Source organism: Alligator mississippiensis, chromosome 14 (genome assembly GCF_030867095.1).
Source record: "Alligator mississippiensis isolate rAllMis1 chromosome 14, rAllMis1, whole genome shotgun sequence".
Lineage (NCBI taxonomy): Eukaryota > Metazoa > Chordata > Crocodylia > Alligatoridae > Alligator > Alligator mississippiensis.
The window spans coordinates 31,731,891-31,758,795 of NC_081837.1; the positions used below are offsets into that span (position 1 = coordinate 31,731,891).

At 50.2% G+C, this 26,905-nt stretch overlaps 1 protein-coding gene across 2 annotated transcripts; it reads left to right on the forward strand.

Annotated features, from left to right (window-relative positions):
* Positions 1-7: 7 nt before the first annotated feature.
* MYBPH (myosin binding protein H) lies at positions 8-25,609 on the forward strand. 2 transcript variants are annotated; one of them, XM_059717667.1, is made up of 11 exons: positions 8-125; positions 210-344; positions 2,821-2,988; positions 8,037-8,125; positions 14,212-14,407; positions 15,360-15,499; positions 18,968-19,127; positions 19,748-19,884; positions 20,917-21,103; positions 24,536-24,576; positions 25,351-25,609. In XM_059717667.1, exons 1-10 carry the CDS (start codon positions 23-25, stop codon positions 24,544-24,546), a joined length of 1,326 nt encoding a protein of 441 aa, XP_059573650.1. In that variant the 5' UTR covers positions 8-22; the 3' UTR covers positions 24,547-24,576; positions 25,351-25,609. The 2 variants fall into 2 exon arrangements, with proteins under 2 accessions (XP_059573650.1, XP_059573651.1); XM_059717668.1 differs by lacking the exon at positions 210-344.
* The last annotated feature ends 1,296 nt before the right edge of the window (positions 25,610-26,905 follow it).

The following is a 26,905-nucleotide window of genomic DNA, read 5'->3' on the forward strand; positions in this document are numbered from 1 at the left end:
CCTGCTCCGGCCCCGTGCGGCCATGTCCGGCACCCAGACCGCCGCCGCCCCGCCGTCCGAGCCGGCCCCGGCCCCGGCCGCAGGAGCGGAGCCGGCCGCCGCGGAGCGCGGGGACCCGCCACCAGGTGCCGGGGCCGAGCCGGGCCGGGCGGGCGGGCGGGCGGGGACCGGGGACCGGGAGCGTGTGCTCACGGGGCCCTTGTCCGCAGAGCCGCCCGGGCCGCCGGCGCACGTGGCGGTGCAGGACGTGGACGACAGCTCCGTGACCCTGTCGTGGGCGGCCCCCGCGCGGCCCGGCAGCGCCGGCCTGGACGGCTACGTGGTGGAGCACCGCGCCCACGGAAGTAGGCGTGCGCACACGTGTGCGCGTGCATGGGGGGACGTGTGCGCGTGCATGGGGATGTGTGTGCGCGCGCACACGTGTGTGTCTGTGCATGGGGATGTTTGTATGTGCACATGGGGGCACGTGTGTGTGTGTCCACGCATGGGGATGTGTGTGTGTGCGCGCATGGGGACCTGTGTGCGTGTGCACGGGTGCTGGGGGAGGAGCATCTCGGGAGTTCAGAGCCGGCTGCCGCTACCCCCTGGTGCGGGTTTAGCTGGAGGAGCAGACCGCAGCTCCCCGTGTAACCCCTCGGTATAACGAGGCAGGCGGGTGCAGCCGCGACCCGTGGGGACAGCAGCCACATTGGCTGTGGCGGGCACATTGCACGGCTCTGGTGGCCACTTTTTCCCCCCTTCTCCCCCACTCCCACGAGTTGGCACCAGGGCGGCTGAGCTGGCCACCCAGCCCTGGTTAGGTGGGTGCAGTGGATGCGGCTCCCTCCCCGCAGCACCACGGCTCCTCCCGAGCCACGCGCTTGGGCGGCGGGACAGAGGTGAGACCACCCAGCGCTCCCATTACTGGTGCCAGCTCCTGGATGAAGGTCTGAACAACTACAATGAACGTAAACCTAGTCCTAGCAGGCGCAAGACAAAAGTTCAGGTCTTTCCTTCGTTTTATTTTTTTTATAGAAAAAATAATAGAAGGAAACTCTGGGAGTGCTCAAAAGCGTACGTCCAAATGTTTACGCTCGCATGCCTCATGCAAGGGCCCCTTTATCGAAAAAAGCAGCTTGATTTCCAGGGGTCTGCTGAAGCCAGTAGGAAACACGGCAAGTTTTTTGCCTTTAAAAACCAGGTTGCATACTGAGGTGCCTAAACACTGTCAGAGCCTGCAATTGAGGGTCTCAGGTTTGAGCAGGGTGAGCTTATGTTCAGTTGGCAGATGCAGTATATTTTGGCTTTGAACCCAGGATGCTTAGTTAAGGGGTGGCAGTTAGGAAGGAAAAGGGAGAGGAGGTAGGAGGAATAACTAAACCTCTTGGGCCTGAAAGGAAGTTTAAGGATTAGGAAGAGATAGGTGGTGTTAGCTAGCAAACCATGTCTTTTGAGGGTATAGGCACTGGTCCTAGGGTTTAGGGCACCTGGTAAATTAGATGACTGGGAGGTGTTTTCTGAGGTTTGGACATTGCAGCCTATGGAGGCTCCCAAGCCTTGCCTGTCCAGCTAGTTACAGCAGGGCTGTCGTGTTGTAGCCGTGCTGGTCCAGGAAACATGCAAGAAACAAAGGCTTGTAGGTGATATCTTTTATTGGGTGACCGTGCAGCTGGGAGAGGTGATAGACACGCTTTTGGGCGCAAAGTGACCTTCTTTAGGCCTGGGAAAGGAGCAGATGAAACCTAATCTAAAAAAACAAATAAAGCAACATTCATTCCATTATGGATGGCAGAAAGTAGGGCAGGGTGGCACCTTAGGGTGCTTGTAGATGTGCCAGAAGGCTGCTGTAATTGCAATGTGTCGGAGCAGGCCGATTAATTGAGTCTGCTGGGGCATGCTACTTAGCCAGCCAACATCTGCTTCTTGCACATCAGAATGGCGGTGGGGGCACTTTCACTGAGCTCGTACCATGGGCTTTAAATAAAGTGCTCTCCCACTGCCATTTTGAAGCACAGGGATGCTGATACACGAGATATTTTTAATTAGAGGGGCTCTTGGAGCCGCTCTAATTAAAGCACCCCACCCCTGGAGCACATGTAAAGATGCCCTTAGAGAGTAACTGCTTCAGAGAGGTAAGAGCTTTTGTAAGCAACAACCTACTTCATCAGCTACTCTATGCGAGCATGTTTCGGCCACTATGCGTGCTCCTTCGCCTGTTTGATATTCACCGTTCCCTTGTTGAGCAGTGTGACTAACCACCTGTAGTTGCATGGTATCTTTTTGGCCTTAATGCCGGTCTGCTGCTCGTGTCTCAGTCAAAGTTGTTTGTGCAGTGCAGTGACTCATGACCACGGGGTGAGTTATGATGAAGCGGTCTGTGATCATTGGGGCCATTACAAATGCTTACGTAAATTGCATGAAAGAAAAGCGAGCCGGTGTCACAATGAAAGTCTGATCCCGTTTACCACAATAGCATTATTAAGTCTTGCTAATTCTGCATGTGGGCCTTGCGGGATTGCCTTTTACTGGGGGTAAAGCTGACAACTGGCTAGTGAGGATCACGTTGGGAAGCAAAGGAAAGTTCATAAGAGGTAAGCTGCTGAGAAGGTTTTTCAGTGAAGTAGGTTTTGAGAATCGTCATATAGAAAGAGTTAGGTGGACCCAGCAGACCACACTGCAGACCCATTAGATCGCTATGCCACTCTGGATCTGATCCTGCATAGACCTACTGTACATTGGTGGTATCCATTTATCTCTGTTGCACATTTCATTTGGCAGCTTCAGTCTTTTGCCTGTAACTTAGTGTATGATTAGTGAAGATCTTTTGTATGTTTGTTTTAGCTACAGAGTGGGTGACTGCTAACAAGGAGCCCTTGCTTTCCCCCCGGTACACAATCCACAACCTTACATCTGGAGATAAACTTGAGATTCGCGTAAAGGCTGTGAATTCTGTTGGAGTTAGTGTCCCAGCTGTCCTGGAACAGCCTGTCGCCATCCGGGAGATACTTGGTAAAGTATTGTTTCCACTGTACAGATTCCAAATAGTGCAACACTCATGCGATATAATAGTCGTACAAAGAAGGACAGAAGTCAGCATGTGCTACTTGAAGGTTGAGTTCCTTGTACACCCTGACTCTTCCCCTTTGTGCATTACAAATTAGATCAAGATCAAACAGTATTTTTTTTTAATAGTAAAATTAACAGCTGAAATTCCGTTTTGGTATAAATGGGTGCAAACTCCATTGACTTTAAGGTACTCTATTAAGATGGCCCTGACCCAGGGGTGGGCAAAATGCGGCCTGTGGGCCGGATGCGGCCTGCCAGGTCATTCTATCCGGCCCGTGGGGCCCCTAAAAAATTTAGAAAATTAATATTGATCTGCCCCTGACTGCCTGTCATGCAGCCCTTGATGGCTTGCCAAAACTCAGTAAGCGGCTCTCCGCCCGAAATAATTGCCCGCCCCTGCGGCCTGACCTATGTTAGGATTCTTAACTATTTTGTGTAAGACAGAAGATGTGTCATGAAATGATCACGTACCATCAGAGATTCAACAAAAGGCTTTGATACATGTCCTAATTATTGAAAAAGGTATTTGCTGTGTTATTTTGCTCTGAGCTCTTAGAAGCAGATGCACACACACTCATCTCTTAGTGAACACGTGCTTTCCACACTCATCTATTTTGTGGTACTTATTACTTATGTATGCATGTGTGCAGAAGCACGTGTGTGTGTGTGTGTGTGTGTGTGTGTGTGTATACACACATCTGCTTGGACCTGGAGTGATGCATGTTTATTTTGTTAAGGAATGCTAAGCAGTGTTTGTCTGCATTAGAAGAGGTTTAATTGCTTCTAACTTGTTAATCAATAGTTATTCCCATGCTTAGCGAGACTCGCATTCCTTGCTGAGAGCTATTAACATGCCAGATCTGATATACAGATACAGAGCTGTATTTCAGTTATCCAAGAGCATAAAAAGGCTAAGCTCTTTCACAAGAATTTGCAAACATGCCTATTTTTATATTTCTCAAAGACCCCAGCTGATTTTTCTCAAACAACACCCTTCCCCCCTGCAAAAAAAAAAAATGACTTTAGAGACATCTCATCCCACAAAGAAACATTTTGAGAAAGCTACAAGCATTTGTAAAGAGGGTTATAGCTGGAATGAACATTGTGCCTTTGGAGCAGTGCTTTCCTTGTCCTACGGTGTCCCATATCAAATATGAAATGATGGGGCTATATATTACACTGGTAGGATGACTGAACTGTGTGGCTTCATGTAAGTTCCAGATAATATGGTTTGTGTGTTTGCTGTGGGGAGGGATTATTTTTAGACGATTGTGCTAGTGGAAAATGTTTTCAAGACCGATATTTTTCTCCCACAATCCGATTTCCCTGCTGTAATTCAGTTTGTAACTATGTTACAGGGGAGCACAATCAATCTGTGCCTTTATTTACACATTGATTTTTTTTTTACCAGTTTTCTACAAGTGCTGTCACTACCCTAGTGCCAGAAGTGGGAGCATTAACATATGCAGGGTTGCAGGTTCTTGGCAGGAATTTGTCCAACCCAACTCACAACAGATGTACATAACACTGCATTTAGTAAGCTTGTAGCCACCAGTGGCTTGTCAACACCATATGCTCCAGCTAACATCGCTGAACCAAGGAGCAGTAGTAGCAGAAATGCCCTAATGTAGACAAGGCTGGTTTTATTCATACCTGGTGCTTTTCTGTCATTTTTTTCAGTATCGTTACCCTCATGTTACAAATAGGAATACTAAAGTACAGAGAGGGGGATATCAGTTGTCCGAGGTTACTGAGCAGCCTCGTGTCAGAACTGGGAATAGAACCACTTCTCTTGAACTGGTCCAGTACCAGTCCAGTACTCTATGTAGTGAACTACACTATCTCACAGAGCCAGCTCTTGTCTTAACTGTTTCAAGAGTGTTCACTGACCCTCTTGTGAGTTTGTAGTCTACTCAGGACCTTATTCCTGTAACAATAATCTCTTTTAGTTTTCCACTTGTTCTGTGTCCAGCTCTGTCAAATACGACCCCTGGAGTGGCTATTTTTCAAAAGAACATAAGTGAGTTAAATACCCAACATGCATGAGCTAAGTACCCAACACAGTCCTTGCTGAGAGCTATTAACATGCCAGATATGCTATGCAGATTCAGAGCTGTATTTCAGTTATCCAGTTCTGTTCAGTGGGAACACTTGTGGGCCCTATTCAATTCCAGATGAAGAGCACTATGGCTGCGCTACCACAGCATGAATTCAGGAAACTGAAAGATGGGTCTTGACCAAACTGTAACATGCCCACAATGGATGGAGTTGTGCATTTCTGTATCAATGAGATGTTAGTCAGTTTTATGGCTTTGTGCTTATGTAGAATGGCCAAGTTCTAGCGTGGTCATGAACACAGGATTGAACTTCCTGGCTTTTGTTGATCTGTCTCAATCAGAAAGTGGCATTAACTTAATCTTTGCAGTTATTTCTATATACAGTAAAAGCTCTGTTATCTGGCATCCCCCGGGAACGGGGGATGCTGGATAACAAAATATGTCAGTTAATTGAGCGGCCCCGGCTGCTGCTTCTCACGCCATGTCTGGGGCATCCCTCCGCCCCTCCCACGGCATCACCGCCCCTCCCGTGGCATTGCTGCCGCTCTCACGGGGCCCTGTGGGCTCTGTGGGACAGGGAGGCAAGTCCCGCACAGCCCTGCACAGCCTGATATGCCCCCGGGCCATGGGGGCTCGGCAGCACAGACTGCTTTGCCCCGAGCCATGGGGGCTCAGAGAAACCAGAAGTGCTACGGTGGGCACCTCCGGTTTCACTGTATCTTACAAGCCAGCATACGAGTTTGTGGAGCATGCCGGCTTGTAAGATGCCAGATAACAGAACTTTTACTGTATGTGCTCATGACTTCTTTCTTTGATCTCCTGGGAACATGTCATACTGGGTGCGTCTACATGAGATGCTTACTGTGCATTAGCCTAATAACACTGTGTAGTAGCATGTCACAGCAAAAACCATGCTAATAGCGTACTGCACAGTGTTATCATTAGGCTAACATGCAGTAAGCGTCAATAAATAACCATGCGCCAGCACTACTGCGCAGTAACTTTTAGGTACTGCACATTTAGTTAGTACTTTATTAAAGAAGTCCTCAATTAAATGTGCAGTATCTAAGGCACATTAATGAACATGTAGCTGCACCCACAGGGATCGAACATTGCATTTTTGGTTACCAGAACCAAAAACCTACCAGAACCTACAGTAAACTAGAATAGACTAGCATATTTCACTCTGTCCTGAACCTTCCTTTCTGTCTTTTTCTTTCTGCGCTTATTTATAGAGTTTTCTTATTTCAGTTGATCATGTACAGTGTTTTGAGGAGAACAGAAGGGATTTTTAAAAAGCAGAAATGTGGCAGACAGATGGTTAAAAGCAGGTGGGATGGGAAGAGAAATATATCTTTTTGGAGACCTGAAAAACAAAGGAAGAAAAGGAAAACTATCAATGTCTGACATGCATTTGGGATGTAAGTAGGGCTCGGAGAATGCTTTCACACCTGGAGAAACAATTATGAGAGCTCTGCCAGGGCATGCCACACCTATCGCTCCCCAGTGATGCCTCTGTGTAGGAACTGAGAAGGATACACATGAATTAACATTCTTTCTTGGAGTGTCATATTTCTGTGCTCCATCAAAACTGATAAGGGCAAGTGTCAGCATCAGCTAAAGATTCCAGGGCCAAATAGAAGAGTGCATGGCAGAGATGCAATATCAGCTGTTGGCCAGGCCATCTGGGACCGTCAGGCATTTCTCTACTACCTCAAATATGTTGCCTGTGCTTTACACTCACAGCTGTTTAGGCCTCATTCTACTCAGATTTAATTCTAAATGCTCCTAGACAATATCCCTGCTGGAGTTAAGCTCCTGCTTGTTTAATCCTGGGAGATGCACAGTTCTTTCGTTATGCAGTAACATAAATTCTCGTCCTGCAAAAGACCTGCCACCAGAAATGGACACGGTAGGGTTACACCACTGCTATTTTGACTCTCCGAGGCAGCAGCAAGTCCATATACATTCACATGGAAACTATACATTCACAAGCATTTTCTGCGTATCTCTAGGATGTTCCCTAGGGGACATTAGATGCAAGTTTCCAGCACACACTGTTAGCTTTTCAGCTCCTATTTACAGTAACCCCACACCATTTGGCTTACAGACTTCTCCAAGCTCACATCTAAGCAGGAGAACTTCCAAATGAAACCCAGTTGTTGAAGGAAGGGTGTTACTGGACTATAGGAAGCCCTTATCCCCTGAGTCGGCAAAGAAACAATTTCCCAACTGCGGGGTGCTGTGATGGAGGGACTGGTGTCACATGAGTCTAGGGAATATTTTCCTCCATGTCAGCATAGCATGATGCTAAGGGGTGCTGAGCTGCAGTGAGTTGTGGGGCTGCTCTGCCTTGTGAGTCAATACTGACCTCAGTGTCCCAGCATGATGCTGGCCAGGGCTGGGCTGCAAGGGAGTGGTGCGAGTGACTTCAGGACTCAGCCCAAAGTATGGTGCATAGGGGAGCTGTGTCCAGGGGTTGGTGCCATTGACAACTGCAGGCACTCTTCTCTACATGAGTACTTGCCCCAGAGACTTAGCGGTAGGGTTGGTTGGTTCAGTACTGCAGGCGACACAACCTAAAAGATGAACTACAAGACATGCAGGCAGTAAAGACTTCAAAGACCTGTGCCATTATAGAGAGGCCCAGTTGCAATCTGCTTCCACTAACCTCAATTGGCTTCTGCTAGCCAAGTAACACCCCTGCCCCTCCTCAATCCCTTTGCATTGTGTTACTAGGTGGCAGTGGCTGCATTTCATTGCGTGTGAAGTAACCTCTTGCTGCCCAGGTAGGGGAGATGCTTGGGATGTCGGGGTGGGTGGGAAGGAGTTATGGGAACGTGAGGAGCTGCTTTAGGCTAAGAGCATGAGGTTGTGATTTTCTGGAGGTCTCTGATGAAAATGACAGGCAAGCGTGACTTCTGCTTTGCCTAGAGTATCCCAAGATCCGAGTGCCACGCTCCCTGAGACAGACATATGTCAGGCAAGTTGGAGAAGTAATCAACCTGCTGATCCCTTTCCAGGTATGTTCCCAGTTAATGGTTACTGGAGCTTGTCCTGTGCACATTAAGCAAACTCCCCCGGCATGGGAAGATACTGTGGTCCTTGCCTTCCAGAACCAGCATGGGCTCAAAAGGAGACCACGGTTATGGACAGGTGTGGATTACTGGTGGGGGGAGAAACATCTCTCTTGAATTTGATGTGGTGAAATGGGGGTGGGGAAGCAGTGGAGGGGCCAAAGGCACACAATGACATCAAGGCATAAGAGGGAAAGGATGACTCTACTGAGTTAACTGAGGACTTGAGAGGCCTGGGTTTTTTTTCCCTGATCTACCCAGGGCTCCTTTTGTGACTATGTGACCTTTGTCTGAGTTCCTCACTGGTAAATGGGGACAGTGACACTTCTTTCCTCTGTGGGACACATGACGGTGGTTGTGGTAAAAGGCGAGTAGTAATGGGGTCAGGTAAGTACGGCCGATGGATCCTAGCAGCTGTATTGCATATGGCTCTGAGGTGGACAGCGCAGAAGTTACGATGGCACAGAAGAGATAACAGCAACCAATGCAAGAAATAACAGGGGCTTGGATTAGGGTTTTGGTCACTTGGACAGAAAGGGAGGACTGATTTGTTCCCCCTTCCGGAGGAACAAGAGCCTGCCAGTTCTTGCAACATGAGGCAAAGGAGGCAACAGAGTAAAAGATGAACCCCACACTGGACTTCATAGAAAGCGGTGATGGTGGATTCACCAGTGACTGAGTAGGGGGCATGGGAGGAAAGATTAGGATGGCACTTACGGTTGAGCCTCCCTACAGGGGGCTGAGATGTGGGGTTCAGCGGCAGAGGACGGCAGGAGTGGAAAACGAACTTTACAAATCTAGTGCATGGGAATATGTACCCTCTCTCCATATTGCTTCTCCCCTCAGTCCTATCACTTCAGCACCCCAATATCCCTGCCTCCCCCCCCACATCAACAGCATTTGCTTCCTTCTCCAGCTCCACTGCACTAAGCCTTGGAGTGGCCCCCATTGGGATACTTCCTGCCCCAGTGAGGCCCTGGGAAAATATGTAGTTTTGTGCTGGTGTGGGGGGACAGAGTCATGCCACCAGTTTTTTTTTTTTTATGCTCAGCAGGCTGGAGGGAAAGATGGATTTCTCATTAAACAAACCTCCTGACCCCTGAAACCCCACAAGGGGAAGAGGGGCTCACTGGATGCTTCCAGCAGGAGTGCTGAAGGTGGGCTCTAAACAGTCCTGCCTCCCTGCACTCTGGGTGCTTGGGGGAGGGCTAGGAGGGGGCTCCTTTAGCCCAAGTGTCATCTCGTCTGTTTGCCTAACTGAGCAGCTGCAAAGCTCTGTGTTGCATACTGAACAATCCTCTTCTGCTGGCTCTCATGGCTATGTAGGTGTCTGTGAAGGGCTGTGCATACTCCAACTGGGTGCTTAGTGCCCTGATCTCTTTACCATGCCAGTAAAACCCTAAACACGAGGAACTGTCCTTGCCCTTCAGTAGATGACACCTAGTGTAAGTCACTACCAGGGACCACGCGATCAAAGGGAGCAGCCCCAGCTGCCTGCAGACTCTGGGCTAATGTGTCTCCCATTGGGTAGGTGTAGCTAGTGTTGAGGGACAGGGCAGGCAAGCAGTGTGGGGGTGGAGAAACTGGGAACCTCTTGTGCTAAGTCTTTGGACTCAGAAGTAGTCTGAGTCCATGAATGCCTTTCCCCGGAAAGTAAATCCTTGTGTTTATTTCCCTTGGTGATGATTTAGGCAATGATTTTCTAGCTAGCATGGCCCAGGCAGGCTGTAGAGGGGACCCCGTCCACTGTGCTGAGGGATGTTTGCTCACAACAGGTCAGGCATGTGCCAGGGGCATGATGAAGATTGGAGAGCAAAGGCTCAGAGATGCCATGCTCTGAACTCTCTGGTTTTTAGACGGCTATGTTTCCAGTGCCCCTGTTGCATCATTGGCAGAGCTGAACTGTTACCCCTGGGGCAGTAGCTGGCTCTAGGTGCTGCCAGAAGCATACCACAACAGCTACGTTTAAGTCTGCTAGGGATGGCCAGCCTCCTTCCCCCATCTCAACTTGTATTATATGGAAGGTTTTACATGAATTCTGTAGCCTCTAGTTGTCCACCTGAGCCCACCCTTGGATAGCTTGATCCACCTCCCCATAATACAGCAAAGAATTGAGCCCAGATTTCTCAAGTTTCAAGCTAGCCCTCCATCCACTGGACCACCCTTCTCTTCCTTGTTGCTGCTTTTGACCTCATCAGACCTCTTGGATCCCTCCACTAGCTTCCTCTGTTTCGCATAACCCTTTCTCTGTGTGTAGCCCAGGTTGGCCAGCCCTGTGTCCCCATCTCCGTGTGTGCCCAGGGTTTACTCTGAGGTTCCTTAGCACTTCATCCCCAGGATTCAGACTGTCACATGAAATATGAGTAGCTACATTTGGAGCACAGTTAAGGTTGGGAAGAACAGTTCATTGCTGAGAAGAGGGACTTCTCCCCAGTCCTGCATTGTCAGCCCTGTTCACTGACTCTCACACGGGCTGGGATCTTTAGCACTGGCAGCAGGACAGTCCTTTAAGGGACGCAGACTAAATATTGCTGCCTTGCAATGTATTCATTCCATTCAACGTGTATTGTTCAGGTTGAGAGGCCCAGCCAAGAGATGCTGCACATTCTCCTGGGTCAGCCTGGCACAGGGCCCAGACTGCCTGCACAGAGAGAAGAAGGGGCATTGCATTCATTGTTCTGTCCAGTTTGGCTGGCGGCCTGGCTCACGTGCCTGGGGTTTGGGCATGCCACAGGTGTTCAGTGCACTCTGGTGACAGGTGGGGAGGTGCTCCCAAAAGCTACAATTGGGCAATTTTGCAACACGTGATCCATCGGATCCTTTATCTTTTAAGTCTGCTGCTGATCTTGGTGTAGAGAAGCCTCTGCACTGAAACAGCCCTGTGTCAGTATGAAACAGCTGCTTTATCACATCTGTGCTACGTCCAGAGATGAAGCTGAGCACACAGCCAGCCCAGAGAGAGTGTGCTTTGGTCTTCTGGAGAAAAGTCAGCAACTTCTAGCTTTTAGGGATACAGGAACTGATGCTAGCTGAGTTTAGCCTGCACACTGGCACCCCAGGATGGGAATCCATGAAGACTGCAAGCACAGCCCCGGTGCCATCTCTGCAGTCCCTCCCCAGCCCCACAGACTAGGGCCCATCTTCACAAGCACTCATGCTACCAAGGTACAAGGAGCTGGAAGGATGGTCATACAAGCTTCTTGCTGTGCTTGGGTTCTCTGTGATATCTTCTTCCACTTATAGCACATCACTATCACTCTTCCTCATTCTTTATGGCATGGAGGGGGGTCTGAGTACCTGAATGGGTCTGTAGCCCAGTTCTGCCAGCTGTCATTGCTACACATGAGATCAAGGTGAAATCTGGGCTCATGAAAGATGATGACTTCATTTTGTTACAGAACTGGCAAGTCCCAGTACTAAGCATTGAAAGTACTTTGGGGTCCTTCAGATGCTCACTTAGGCAGTGCTTGGGTCACTTCAGACTGTCTCTGTTATGGTGATCCAGACTCCAGGAATTCCCTAGATCCCTGGCATGGATCTATCTGACTGACGACCTGCTCCTGTTTCACACTCATGTTCCTTCTGGGACTAGAGAATGGGGCAGGAGCTGCTGATATCCTTAAACATAAGCCATGGTTTATCTTCCAGGTATCCCTCCTATCTGGCTTTTTTTAGTGAAGTATCAGAGCACCTCATATTTATCCCAGGACACTCCCATGGTGTTGGGTAGTGTTGTTATTCCCTTTACAAAGATGCAGCTAAGTGACTCAGCTGAGGTCTCTCAAGTTCCAGGATCCTGATGTAACCACTAGGTCAGGGGTGTCAAATATATGACCTGCATGCTGGATCCAGCCTGCGGAGCTACTTTATCTGGTTGGGCCACCAGTGGGTCACCAGAAGCTAGGGAGCATGGCCAGGGAGAGCGGCCTGTCCCAGAATCCAGGGCCCTGAGGCCCCAGTAGGCATGATGATGGGTGATAGGAGGGCAAGGGAGGGCTTACACAGCCCTGGTCACCCTCCAGCCACTTCACCTGACTGGTGCCCACTGTGCCCTGTGCCTGAACTAGAGCCAGACCTGGAGCTGCAACCCTGGCATGAGACATGTGGCAGCAGCAGCTGCAGCTCCTGCCCCCCACCCTGCCTCCATCCTGCCAATGCCCAGAGTCAGAGCTACTGCTGCTGTCACTGCCATCGCTTCCTCATGACCTGGGCTGGTTCTGGCCCACAAGGAGCCCTGTGTTCCAGATCCAGCCTGGGGCTCCCTGCATTAGGCAATCCTTCCTCTCCATGTCTCCAGCAAGGCTGCATTAGGGTGATGTGGAGACACCAGAGTCTTCCAGCAGCCCTGGCCTGATGTTTTTCTGTCCCAGCCTTCAGAGTCATTCCCCACACAGGAGGACGCTGTTGAGCTAGCAGTTCTTCAGCTGGCCCACATGCTCTCTCCTTTCTGACCTGCAGCTGGGCTTTGTTCAGGCTGGGGAACAGGAAGGCTTCAGCCTCCCATTCTCCCTTGGACATTCTGGTGTCTCCCTGTTCCCAGTCTGGTTGTGGATGTCCTGAAGGTCTCAGACAGGGGAGGATTTAACTCTGAGCGGGGGACCCTGCACAAGGGTGGGCTGCAGAAGGTTCTGTCGGTGCAGCAGAGAGCCCTTCCTGAGCAGGCTTCTCCCCACGGGAGAGGCTTGGCATGCCTTGCCATCCTTGTGGCAGCCCTTTGTGGGGAAGACATTCAGAGTAGGACAGCATTGGCAGGACCCTCTGTTGCTGGCTGTGGAGCCATCTGCTCTTTTTGCAAGCATTAATTACTGCTGGTTCTCACCTTCTGTAGGGGGGCATTGCTTCCTCTCACCCAGGAGGATGTACCCATAGCCACTGCCATGCCTACAGTGCCTCAAGACCGCATGCACCTTGGGGCATCACGGTGGTCAAGACTGGATTGCCTCCTCCCCCTGAAAGTCAGTGTGCAACCCTTGCCTACATCAGTGTGGATAGATAAATCATAGACATGGCATGTGGGGCCTCTCAACCCCACTGTGCTCTGGTTTGGTCCCCGTGCTTACAGTGCTCAGTGATTCCCTTCTTCCAAGCAAAGCTAGCTGCAACTGGACTGCTCCCCTGTTGGGAGAACGTACTGCCTGGGTAAATGTGCTGAGTGCTTTGGGTGCAGTTAAAGGATGAAACGCTCTCAGCCTAGGACTATGCAGTGAGAGACATACAGGCAGTGTGATCTAGTGGATACAGCACTGAAGCGGGAGTCATGACACATGGGTTCTGTTCTTGGCTCTACCATTGACCTGCCGGGTGACCTGGGATGTCTCCTGTCTCCTTTCTGTGCCTGTTTCCCTTTCCACGCTTTGTCAGTTTTGTCTGTTTAGACTAAATTCTTTGGGGCATGGACATGATCTCATTGTGTCTGCGTACCCTGCCTAGCACAGTGGGGCCCCGGTCTCTGTTAGAGCATATAGGTGTTATTGTAATGTGAGCAATAAACAGAGAAAAAGCTTTGTTAAAGTACACAGGATTTAAAATAGCACTCACCCTAAATCCTAGGCAAAGTAGAGGGAAGGCGAGAGTGTGAGCCTACTGCATGCACAAGCCATAGCCATGAGGGCATGGAGGCTGGCCTCTGCAGACCCTATCATAGGAACAGGACCAAAGTTTGTCAGGTCTTTGAGGCTCTTTTGGCACCACTGCTGCAGCGTTATAGGTTCTTAGCAGTGGCATGAGCATGGGTTGGCCCAGTCTGTATTGCTAAAAACCAGCTAGCCACAGCCACTCCCAGGACATAGCTGTCAGGGAACATCACAAGGGCATGAGAATGGACTAGCGTCCGCAATGGAGACTTACCCACTAGGCAAAGCTAACCACCCTACTCTTCAATTTGCTATCAGAGAGGCCATCCTACTTCCCCTCCCCTCCATCCCCATCCTGTACATCACTCTAGTAGAGACCCCAAGAGAACCACTGTCTTGGAGCTGGCTAGGCTCGATGCAGTCCAGGAGGTAACAAATTCTTCTTTGGCTGTGTTCTAGGGAAAGCCAAAGCCACAGGTGACCTGGACCAAAGATGGGCAGCCCCTGGATCTCAAGAGAGCGAACATACGCAATAGCGACAAGGATACTATTTTCTTCATTCGCATGGCAAAACTTGCTGACTCCGGCAAGTACGAGATGACCCTCAAGGTAGATGGGTTGGAGGACCGAGCCACCATTGAGATCCAAGTCATTGGTAAGCACAGTGCATTCAAAGGACTTGGGGCAGTACTGGGATGGGACTTTACTCAGCCTCTGCCCTGTGTCCTTATGAAGCAGGATTCCTAGCAGCCTGGTGCCAGTAGGGCACATTTCTGCCATAAGGCATCTGTTGCTGGGATAGCAAATCCCTGGGACAGCTAAAAAGAGAATTAGCAACTTAATTCAAACCCCTTACCTGACCAGAACCCCCACACAGGACGCCTCAGCTGAGCTGGCAGGAGCCTCAGTGCTTTTTTTCCATCATCCCAGCCAATGCCTCCTTTCTGACCTGCAGCTGGCATTGTTCAGGTTGTAGAACAAGAGGACTCGGGCCCTCTCACCCTTGAGCATCCTGGCATCTTCCTGGCAGGTAACCCTGTGGGCTGAGGGTATTCCAGGGCCAAGAAGTTTGCTGAAGACCTCTTTGTTCTTGTCTGATGTTGGGGACTCCCAACAGTGACTTGCCATGGTGGGTGCCATCCTTCATGTGCAAGGGACAGAGTGTTTGCTTGAGGGTCTTTGCAGGCATTGCTATTGGGTAGAAGGCTAAGATGCTCTCCTAGAGTGGCTGAAGGTGGCTCCAGATGCCTGTATGTTCCTCCCAGTCTTTTGGAGGCAGTTGTGTGCCATTGCAAATGCGTAAGGCATGACATCAGGCAGATGTATGTGCACATCTCTCCTCTGCCCAGATGCAATAGTTAAGGGCATGCTATAAAACCATAGCAGATAGGACAGTTCTGGGGGAGAGACAGCCAGGATTACTCATACCCCTTCTGGGTACCCAAGGTCACAACTGTTGATGTGCTCTGCAGAGCAGCTACCATTGGTGCAGGCAGATGGAGGTGCAAGTGGCTGGTCATTTCTGTGAGCAACTGTGTCCACTCTGCACCTGGTAGTAGATGGCACCAGGCTGTGAAATGAGCTTCTGATGTGTTGTATCATTGCAGAGAGGCCGGGCGTCCCAGAGAATCTGAAGCTGGTCGACGTGTGGGGGTTTAACGTGGCACTAGAGTGGAGCCCGCCAAAGGACAATGGGAACTCAGAAATCAAAGGATACACTGTCCAGAAATCAGATGAAAAGAGTGGGGTGAGTCCTGGAGCTCTGCCTAAATTGTCCATATTAGCCATGGGTCACTGGTGTGGGTGTACAGCCTGAGCCAGCTTAGGCCATGTCTATACCAGCTTTAATCCAGATAAGTTGTGTCCTTACTGTAGGGAAACTGCAGCAGAACAAGCTCCAGTGTAGACCTCTTCATCAGTCTGCTGGGGACCCTGTGCATTGCCAGAGCAGCTGACGCTAATGCTGCTGCAGCTTCTCTGCTGAGGGTACCTGAGCTAACTCAGGTATACCGACACCCACTGCAGTCATGTCTCCCATAGCAGTGTAGAGAACCTAATGAAGGCAGATGTGATGAGCATCTGTATGTCATGAGCAAGCCTAAGAACCTCACTCAGAAGGACAGGCATGGAAATAGACTCTGCCTTGGGAAATTTGGGTTATGTATGAAAGTGTCTTTCTGCTTGGAACATGAGTGGTTTGCATGGAGCGTTTCTTGGGACCACAAACTCTATTTGTTTCTCAGCTCTTTTCCTCTTCTTATTCTGGGCATTACAGAGGGCTTAGGATCCCCAGTCCTGGTCCTGGGCTGGACACGAAACAGATGCAGAACAGAAAGACAGACCAGGCGAACAGGATGCAGTGTAGAGTTCCTGATATTGCAGCTAGCTTGTGACCAGTACCTGAGCTATCTCTGTTGCTGTTAAAATTATATGCATCACAGTAACTGCTAGAGGCCCCAGTCAACCTCAGGGCCCTGTTATGCTAGGCACTTTACAGAGTTGAATATGGTCCTTGCCCCAAAGAGACTACAACCTATGACAGGACAAAGCAGATGTGTCATAAACAGCTGGAAAGGATGGGGGCAAGGGCAACTCATGACTTCACAAAGGCCAGAGCTGGTCCCAGCCTGCTCTTCTAAATCAGTTACTTTGTGGGGCGGAAATCAAGGAGGCAAATAAATACGATGGATTCCTGAGTCCCTGTTTAAGAGCTGGAAGTCTCCCACAAGAATTACAGGAGGAGTGAGTCTGGAGGAGAGATCTGAGGATAGCAGTAATTCTTGGGAGGGAGGGTGTGGGGAGGGCTCTAGGTCTGGAGGCTGCAGTTTGCAGTCCATGAGAACACATGTGAGAAGCAGAGAGACAGGGAGTGGAGCTGTGAGTTGCTGGGGGTGGGTGAGGGCAATGCAACGTCATGTAGCTAAATGGGGAGGCTGAGGCTAGAAAGAGCCTGAAAGGTCTGCCAGCCCGGGGCTGCTCTCCCTGGCTCAGTGTGCTGCAGGAGTGGCTGGGGCACGAGGGTGCTCCAGTGCAGGGCTAACTAGCAGGCAGCTCCCTTAAGCCCCAGCTAGCCCTGTCATTATCTACACATATGTTGTGGTGCACTAAATAATGCCACCTCTGGATAGTACTTGTGTTTACAGCTACTAACCTACAGTGGAGTGAATTAGTTGACTGCGGCCAAAAGGGCCACATGTGTAGATGCTGAGACTTTACTGTGGAGCTAATTAGGCAACTCCGCAGTAAATGTTTCTTGTAGACGTGCCCAGAGACAGTGAAAGGATGGTACAACAGGCTATAAAAAACCTCATAGAAGACAGTTAGGTATGTAGGTCTGGAAGGGTCTTCCCTGAGTCATTGAGGCCAGTCCCACACCGTCACGGGCACTGTCTCACATAACGATACGCTGATTCAGTTCCATCTGAAAAGCAGTTACGTGGTTCCCTCCCTGCCTCTTGGTTGGTTGTGCCAAAACCTATGAAATTCATGTGATTAGAAGTTTTCTAAATTTATACATGGGCTCTTTATCCTCATTTATTCTTGCATTGGTATATTTCCTTTAGTTTAAATAGCACTTTTCTTTCCTGGGTGTTTGCCACTGTCATGTATTAGAGACGGCAGTCGGATCCCCTCTCAGTTTTCTTGAGGAAATGCTCTATACGAAGCGCTGTGGCACTGACCAAGGTGTTGTTCTCGTAGCAGGAAGAGCCCACCAGGTTTTCAGCATGCTACTGTTCTCATGCTGGCTGACAAATAGGTGACTGCCCACTGATCTCAGGAGGCAGAGCTCTGATGGCTATAAACCAGCAGGAGGTCCCGCAAGGGGGTGTGCTCCTGGATTGACAGCAATCCTTGCTGGGTATCTCAAAAAGGACCAGAAGATAGCAACACAAGTGACTTACTCACTGGATGCATTGACTTGAGCTAAGGGAGAAATGGTAGGTGGGGAGAGGGAGGCCAGAGGAAGGGAAGGGAAGGGGAGGCCAGAGCCTCTTGGATTGAATTAGTTAAAGCACTGAGAGTCCCGTGCTTGCTCCCCACAGGCACCTGTTGAAAGACCACTTGGTGCTGAAAGATGCCTGTGTGCAGGCTAAAAGGAGGACTGTCACACAGTGTGGTGAAGGCAAAACCTGCAACCAAGACAACTGCTAAATGTTGTGTCAACAGCTGTAGCCTCTCTGCCGGCAAACTGCTTATTTTGAGCATTAAAGGCTTATCCTGGCTGGGATTGCCTGCCTGTGCTTGTCTTTGCACAGCCTCACTTGTCACAGCTCAGGGTGGTCAGTGGCTCATGCTCTGCATCTAAGTGAATTTTCTCCAGTGTGCATAAGGTGTGGGCAGGTCTTCCTTTCACCTGCAAAGTATTGGTCAGATTGTCCTAGCTTTAGCACAGAGTAGTTGTCCACTTCTGTGGAGTGACAGGGCAGTGTGGGGCTTGCATATCATCCCTGCCCTGAGCTGTTACAGGCAAGCAGTGTGTTGGGGAAGGTAATGGCAAGGCGAATAGAGAGAGAGAGACCTTTGCTGTCATCCTGGGGATGCTGGGAGCCCGGGTTGACCCCACTGGGTTCTGTCATTTGCTTGTAATGACATTTTTGTTGTTTAAAGGAAAAGTCAGGATTGCAAGCACAGGGCAGTGGTGCAGGGAGCAGTCCTGCAGGTCACAAGCACACAATGGCCTGGGCCAGCTGTCTGGGTTGTGTCCAGTCCTCCATCTGGAGTGGAAAGGGGTACCTAGCTCCCCCAGGAGTCAGTGTCTGAGGGCATTTTTACACGTGCTCCGGGAGCCATGCTAATTAAAAGTGCCTGAGTGTCACGTGTATCAGCATCCCCAACGCTGATCGCAGGGTATTTTGAACTAAATAAAGCTCACGAAATGAGCTTTAGGTCAAAGAGCCCCATCGCTATTTTTCAGCACGGGGACACTGATACACATGACGCTAGAGCCTGCCGAAGTGTGTTAATTTCTGTGCTCCAGCAGACTCAATCAATCGAGTCTGCTTCGACGTGCTGCATTTCCAACCTATTGCAGCTGGCTCCTTGCACACGTATAGGAGCCCAGAGTTGCTGCGACTGCTGGCATCAATCACGCTGTCTCGGCATTGGAACTGCTTCTTGAACATGTGGGGTTTGCAAACAAAAAAAGAACTGGGGCTAGGCTATCCCTGTGCCCCTCAGTCCACCTGTTAACAGCATGACACCCTTTGGCTTTCAGAAATGGTTCACTGTGCTGGACCGCTGCACCCGCACCAACTGCACCGTGTCGGACCTCATCATCGGCAACAGCTACTTGTTCCGGGTGTTTTCAGAGAATGCCTGCGGGCTCAGCCCAAAAGCTGCCATCACCAAGGAGCTCGCCCATATTAAGAAAATAGGTTGGTGTGGGAGATGCTACCGTGGAGAAGTTGCCGGCTATTCCCTGTCCTGGGGGAGTAAATGGCGTTGAGGCCAAGAATGTCCTAGATGTCAAAACATCCTGGTGATAATGTTCAGCGCCATGGGGTTAGGGTCCAAACATCTCTTAGCCCTGCTGGGCCCCAGACAGGAGCCCTGTCTTGTGGGAAGAGGGATTCCCAACACAGCTCTTGCTTCTAATCCTGCCGAGACCCAAGAGAGTGGGTGATGTTTTAACAGTCACACAGCTGGTTCAGATCATTGGGGGAGGGGTTGGGGACACCCATTGGACTCAAACTGTTGGATTTAGGTGACTAACACCCCTACCTGTACAGGCAGGACACAAAAAATAGTCCCAATAATTTCTCCCGTAAGCCATACTAAAACAGGTTGCCAGGGGTTGGGCTGATTTCCCTAATAGCTTCCCCTACCTTGAAGCATGCTAAGCTAGCTTCTCCCAGCTGCATGCTTCTTAAGCAGGGTTGTTCTGGAGTATCCAATGCTGAACTTTCCAAGGAGGGTCCCCAGACTGTACCACTGCTTCTGCCCAAGCCCCAGGGCACTGCCCGTCATTGCAGCAAACTGTTGTCTTATTTCTTAGAAACCTCCTTCAAGCCTGAGACGTACTTATGCAAGGACTTCTTGGAGGCTCCCAAATTCACCCAGCCCCTGACAGACAGAACCACCACCAATGGCTACAGCACCCATCTCTTCTGCTGTGTGAGGGGCTTCCCCATGGTAAGCATCTAGCCTTCTCCTTGCCCTGCTTTCATTTGCCCTCCCTTGTATAGTGCACCAGGGAGGTGCTTGGCTTAGATGCTGGGCCCTCTAGCATGACCCTGCCGGGCACATGCATTGAGCCTGTTGTTGGGCAGAAGAGGCTGGGGTACCCTGTCATTAGTGAACTCAGGGAAGGTTGCTCAAAGGAGTTTCTGTGCTGATTAACAGGTCAGCTTCCCTCCATTGTGAGTGAGGGAAGGTTAGGGGAGCACCACAACCCTTGCTGAATCTCTGTGGGTGCAATGAAGACTTCTGCATTTGAGAGGCAGTGGCTAGAGCTCAGGGCCTGGTCACCCTGCCTTGGTCAATGGCTTATTCTTTGTCTTCAGACAAGTTACTTCACCTCAGCCCCAATTTTTCCATCTCTCAAATAGAGCTGCTTTCCCCAGCAGAGCTGTGAATGGCAAGTGTTAGTGTCCAGGCTGCCCACCTCTATGGCCCTGGGGTGCTTTACCACAGCTAAGATAATGGTACTTGGCATATGGTTAAACCCTGCTTTTTTGCTGTGTCAAAGCCCCATTAGTCACATGTTGGGAACAGATTTGCCAACTGGTCAGTGCTGGGTGTTGTGCCCTGAAGGGCTGTTGTTCTAGGGATCCGCTCGCACATTGATATATCAGAGAAGCTGGGCTGCTTCTGGTTCACTGCAGAGTATGGACAGAGACAACAATAACTGGAGTCCAGCCCACACAAGCCTTTATAAATCCTAAACATCACTTTCCATCGTGCTGGGAAGCCTTTGAGCAGTCGGTGGAGAGCAAAGTGTCACGTGCCCCTGGCGACCCTTGCTAGGAGGCAGGTTGCTGCATTCTGCAGCAGCTGAAACATCTAGAGGCCGCCTGATCAAGTCTCCTTGTAGCCTTGAGGAAGATCAGAGCCTGCAGGGAGCAGCCTCAAACTTGGGGTGGATGAGGTCCCTTTGTCTCACCACCAGCAGCTCTTTGAGAAACCAATTAATTCCTGCTGCTAATAAAAACTTGTGTCTTTTAGCCCAAAATTATCTGGATGAAAAATCAGATGGAGATTCGGGAAGACCCCAGATATATATCCATCATTGAGCAGGGAGTTTGCTCTCTGGCAATCCGTAAGGCCAGCCCATTTGACGGTGGGGTCTACACTTGCAAAGCTGTGAATCCCTTAGGTGAAGCCTCAGTAGACTGCAAGCTTGATGTGAAAGGTAAGGCTGACATGTGTATGAATGCACCTGCTTGTGGCTCTCTGCCTTCCCTGGTTGATCAAGTCCTTTATCCTGGCACAGTTACATTGCAGCTGTTTGTTTTGCTATGAAATTCCAGTATAATTTTTTTAAGGGAGCGCTGCACTTAACTCCTATTGAATTCCAGTAGACTTGGAGCCTTAGGCCTGGGCAAAGCCGAGCCTTAATTTGCTTTATTGAGCTCTGTCTCCCGTGGCTTGTGTATCAGTGTCCCCGTGCTTCAAAATGGCAGTGAGAGCACTTGAACTAAAGCTCATCGGATGAGCTTTAGTTTTAGTGCCCCTGCTGCCTTTTTGAAGCAAAAGGCTGCTGATACACGAGATGCTGAGGTGCTTTAATTAGCACGGTTCTTGGAGCAGATCTAATTAAAGTGCCACCCCGCCACCCCTGGAGCACATGTAAATGGGCATTTTTATGTGTGCTCCAGGGGTGTGGGGGGGGTGGCACGTTAATTAGAGCAGCTCTGAGAACTGCTGTAATTAAAACACCACAGTGTCTTGTGTATCAGTGTCCTTTTGCTTCAAAATGGTGGTGGGGGTACTTAAACTAAAGCTTGTGCTATGAGCTTTCTGTTCAAGCAACCCCTTTGCTATTTTGAAGTGCGGGGATGCTGATACACAAGATGTGGGAGGCTGCTGGAGCGCAGCAATTACCACGCTCCAGCAGACTCAATCAAGTCTGCTCCAAGGCGCTGTGATTACAGCGTGTCGGAGCAGCCTCCACGCTCATGTACAGGCTCCCAAAGTGCCCTAGCCGGCACCGTGGTGGAGCTTATCCTCTGCAGATCCAGGCCAGAGGGGGCCTGTAGCACACACATATCAGTGTCTTATGTATGAGGGTCAGGAGTGAAAAGTGTTATAATTAGCCCAGAGCTAGAGAGCCGAGGTGGGCATCTCCTGTGCCCAGAAATATTGCTGCAACAACCAGCTGGGACATTTCAGCACCTTCTTCATGCTTGGTAGAGAGATGGGTGAGTGCTAGGAACAAGACGTGAAGTGACAGCACTAGAAATAGATGTGCTTCTGTCTGCGCCATAGGCACTGGTTCCATGAACTCCCCCATCCTGCAACCCATATCCCAGGGGAAAGGACCTCAGCTCTGCCTGTCCTTATGCTTTTGTTAGGCACTGCCGTACTACAGTAGTAAGGGCCATACAACCCCTAGCTGGGATGGAAACAGGAGACCGTCCTCCAAAGCCTGCCCAGTCCTTGTCTTCCATGTGGAGGCTGCAGCAAAAGGGGCCAGTGAAATCCTGATTCGCAAGAGCTCAGCAACCAGTGTACTCAGTGAAAATCTGAACCCAACTGTGGGTGTTTTCTGTGATATAGAAACCTGCCCATTAAGGAATGGATTGAATCAACCTCTTCCTGCCACTCCCTCAACAGCTGTTGGAGCCCTGAATTGATTTGGTGACACACCATGCCCTGCACTGTCTCAGTGGGAGAAGCCCTATAGACCGTTACCACTCTGTGTGCTTTCTCCTCCTCCGGGAGAGAAAGAGGTGCACTCTGGTGCTCATAGGTTTCATAGGTTTCATAGGCATTAGGGCTGGAAGGGACCTCGGAAGATCATCGAGTCCAGCCCCCCGCCCAAAGGGCAGGACGTCAGCTGGGGTCATAGGATCCCAGCAAGATAAGCATCCAGTTTCATCTTGAAGGTGTTCAATGAAGGCACTCGAACAACCTCCGGTGGCAGGCTGTTCCAGACCTTGGGGGCTTGGACAGTAAAGAAATTCTTCCTTATGTCCAGCCTGAAATGATCTTGTAGTAGTTTGTGACCATTCGTCCTCGTCATCCCTTGGGGCACTCTGGTGAACAAACGTTCCCCCAGGTACTGGTGGTCACCCCTGATAAACTTGTAGGTGGCCATCAGATCACCCCTGAGCCTGCGCTTTTCCAGGCTAAAGAGCCCCAGGGCTCTCAGCCTGTCATCGTAGGGTCTGCTTCCCTGACCTCTGATCATGCGCGTGGCTCTTCTCTGGACTCTCTCAAGCTTCTCCACATTCTTTTTGAATTGTGGAGCCCAAAACTGGACGCAGTACTCCAGCTGCGGCCTCACTAAGGCGGAGTACAGGGGGAGAATGACGTCCCGGGATTTGCTTGAGAAGCATCTATGGATGCAAGCCAGCGTTTTGGTCTGCCTTTATAGTGCATCTTCTATTCCAGTGCCCAGATGCAACAGCGATGGGTGCTGCAGAGCTAACTGGGAAGAGATGTAGCTGTGCCTGGCTCCCCCAGGCTGCCCATGCTGGTTGGAACGAGGAAATACCACGTGTTGGTCCTGATCGTGTTCCCTCCCTCTGGAATCCCGCAGCCTTGCAGTATTTTCTTAACATTATCCCTTTACGCTGAACTCTGCAGCGGGTATATTAGGTGTCTCCAGGAGTGGACTATTGGCAAAGAGCTTTCTGCTGGTCTGGGCAACTGGTCCTTTCCACTTGCTGCAGAAGCCAAATGTAGTTGCTGTGATTTATGTCTTGCAATGCTATACGGGGTTTCCTGCTCACATTTCCCTGCTTCAGCAGAGACAGGCCCCGGCTCCTCCAAGTCCATCCTCTTTAATGCAGGTGCCATGTTTGCCCTTTTTTAGGCAGCAGATTTCCCTTCTGGATCCCTGCACCCCACCCTGGGATAGGTGAAAGGTTGCCTTTTCATGACTGCAGTGTGTCAGTGCGCTGAGTTAGCACAGTCGCACACAGACCTCGAGGCAGGTCATGGTTCCCTGGTCACTAGATGTTCCCGATGTGCAGCTGCGAGGAGACTTTCTGTTCTGATTATAACTAATGTATCTGTGATCTGACAAGACCTTGGGCACTCTTGTGCCCCAGTGAGGCTGTGGGGGACATAAGGGTATTTGGCACAATGTAAGGAAAGGTGCTTAGCTTTTAACACCTGGTGCCAGGGCTGCGGGAGGGAATGTACTGTGTAGCCAGCTACATAATATCTGCCAAGCTGTTCCTATGTCACAGCAGTGAGTATAGCAACTCAGTCACTGGAATGGGAGTTGAGCGAACATCCTAGACAACTTCTCAACAGTGTGCCAGTCACATGGAGGTTTAAAATACACTCACATAGTTACTCCTTGTAGCTATGGAGGCAGGGGAGGAGGGGGGTGGTTAGGCAGGGAGTAGAGCATCATTGGGGACAGTCAGCGAAGAGGCCAGCAGCAGAAGAGAAACTGGGGTGGTGTGAGAATAATGGTGGAGGGGCTGGCAAAAAAGTCCCTACAGCTGTCTAGCTGAGCATGGCCCCAGCACAGCAGCCATTCAGGGGCAGGGGAGAAGATGGTGGAAGTGAAGCAGTGACACATTCTGCAGAACTAGTGACCGTGACACCAAGGGAGTTTTTCTGACTCCGCTGTACAATTGTTGCAATTTCCTGTGTTTTTTCACAGTGCCCCAGTGAGGATGGTTCGAGGGGCTGATGATGAGAAAGGTAGGTTTGGCTCTGGGTCTTGGGAAAGGAGATCTGATCTGTTTAAGTCAGGTGGGTCAGTGCAGAATCAGTCCATATGGGCTGCTGTGGCTGAGGGTGCTATTTCAGCAGTATTTGGTGCTATGGTCAGAGCAGCATGCAGGCAAGGTGGGAAGTAGCAACGTCCTTCCCTGCCAGGAGCTCCAGCTTAGAGCAAGGTAACCCCTTGTCATTACTGAGAGGTTCTCATAACAACGTAAACCCTGCTAGGGAAGCAGTCTGCAATACTCATGACCTTGGTGGGCCTTTATGTGCCAGTGGCTGTGAGAGTCCTGTGGAAGATGGGGGAAGTTGTGAGCATGTGAGCCTTGTGCGAGTGGTATGCCAGTAAACACAGATCCCTTGAGCATGTGGATATGGATGGGGGAACCAGGGCAGGGAGGGAACAAAAGCATGGTTAGACATGCGGGGGAGTTGCGCATAAAGGGCGAGACAAAGAGCCAGTGGGATTTGGGTCAGGGTGTGTGTTTGAGCATGTGCCTGTGTATGGGAGACCAAGTCTGGGCCCCAGGTGACCAAGTCTGCAGTAGTGGGGAGATAAAGGAGTAGTATTGTAAGTTGGGATGTACTGTGTGTGTGTGTGTGTGTGTGTGTAAAGGGCCATGACTCATCCATTGAAGGAAAAGCTGGATCCTATGACAGGGGGTCCATGCAATGTCTGGCTCCCCATCCTGCAGGCTCTGCTCTCAGTGAGTCCCTTTCCTCCTGACTCAGTCTTGTCTCTCTGTCCCTTAGAAAGAAGCTGCAGCTTGGAGTGAAGTTGCCCCTTTGTAGCATACCAGACAGAAATGCAGCAGATGGTGATGCCTGCCAGCTTTCTTCCTGCCGCAAGGCCTGGCTGTGCATATCCCATCAGTTCTGGCTTGTGTGAGCAGCATCCCATCGGGCGGACCTCACACCTGCCTGTGCATTGGCCCTGCTGTGATGTTGTAACTTGAGAATGTGCATTTAGCTGTGTTAATAAAAAGATGCCTGTGGGAAGTGTGAAGACCCACCAGTCCAAATAATAACCTCCTGTGTGCAAGCCAGCCTCACCGATGCAGGATGGGGACCAATTCAGAGTGGCAGTAGGCTGCTTGCATGGCTCTACTGCTCTGGGTGATAAAACAGTCACAGATACTTTTATAGGACCCTGCTCATTGATTTCATAGAGCCTTGGGCATTGTCTAGGCAGGTGTCCAGGGTCACTGACTGGCCCTTTATCATTGTCATCATTAATATTAATGTAGGCTGCTTATTAACATAACGTGGGATCCTGTGGCACTCAGCACTACACAAGCACTAAGTTTTTTCAGTGTTTGTCACGAAGGTGGGCCCTGCCCCAAAGCACTTCTAATCTACGTAAATCAACCAGATGCAGGGTGAAGGGGGACAGGGTAGAATCTGGTAACAGAGTGACTCACGAAGTGGCAGCAAGTGACAAGTTGAGGCCAGGAGATGTTTTGAGGAGGGTTTAGTTAGGAGGGAGTCAGTTAATTGGAAACAAAAAATGCTTAAACCTGGGTGACAGGGCTGGATAGAAGAGGACAGGAAGGGCTGGTGGGGAGGAGGGCAAGGGAAGGAGTCTGGGAGGGCTGAAGCAAACAGGCAGCTGGAACGGGGCTGAAAATGTCCAGATCAGCTAAAAAAGGTATTTTGAATAGCTGAAAGTGCCACTTCCCTCTCACTGGTGGGATGATGTGTGGCAAGGAGAGGAGAGGAGGCCAGGGTGGGGAATGCAAGTGTTGGCCAAGTCATGAAACTCAGTGGGGAAGAGGAATGATTGGGTATGGGATGAGATGGTGCTAGTTGGACTGGTGGGTGTGGATGGGGAGCATCCAAAGGGAGGAAGGTGAGAGGGAAAGCAGGAGAGAGCAAGCACAGAGTGCAGACTATCACTTAAAAGTCATGGGCAGGCAGATCTAGGATTTTGAAAATGGTGAGGTACATCATCTCATATAAAACAACACGTATTTTTCTCCAGTTAAAAATAAACTAGGAACTCTATTAGTATTCAAGGGCCTAGGGCTATATTATTCAATTTAGGATTGAAGCAAAAACAAATATAACTTCATTGGAATGAGTTAAAAGCAGCCTGCAGGGCTATGAAATAGGAGCTTCGCTACCAGGAACAGCTACCAGACAGCAGAATTGCAGAAGAAAGGATACCTTGATTGGTGGAAGATCAAGACTGTTAAAAAGCAGGGAGGGTCATTAGCACCTGTGGAATAAAGAGTTTAGAAGGGATCAGGTAGATTATAATGAGCCATGACATCAATTGACTCCCTCAGTGCTGCCTGACTAGAAATGC

Coding starts and splice junctions, on each gene's coding strand:
- MYBPH (XM_059717667.1), top strand. CDS start 23: ATGTCCGGCACCCAGACCGCCGCCGCCCCGCCGTCCGAGCCGGCCCCG. Junction 14,408..15,359: donor CATTGAGATCCAAGTCATTG/GTAAGCACAGTG, acceptor GTATCATTGCAG/AGAGGCCGGGCGTCCCAGAG. Junction 19,885..20,916: donor GTGTGAGGGGCTTCCCCATG/GTAAGCATCTAG, acceptor TGTGTCTTTTAG/CCCAAAATTATCTGGATGAA.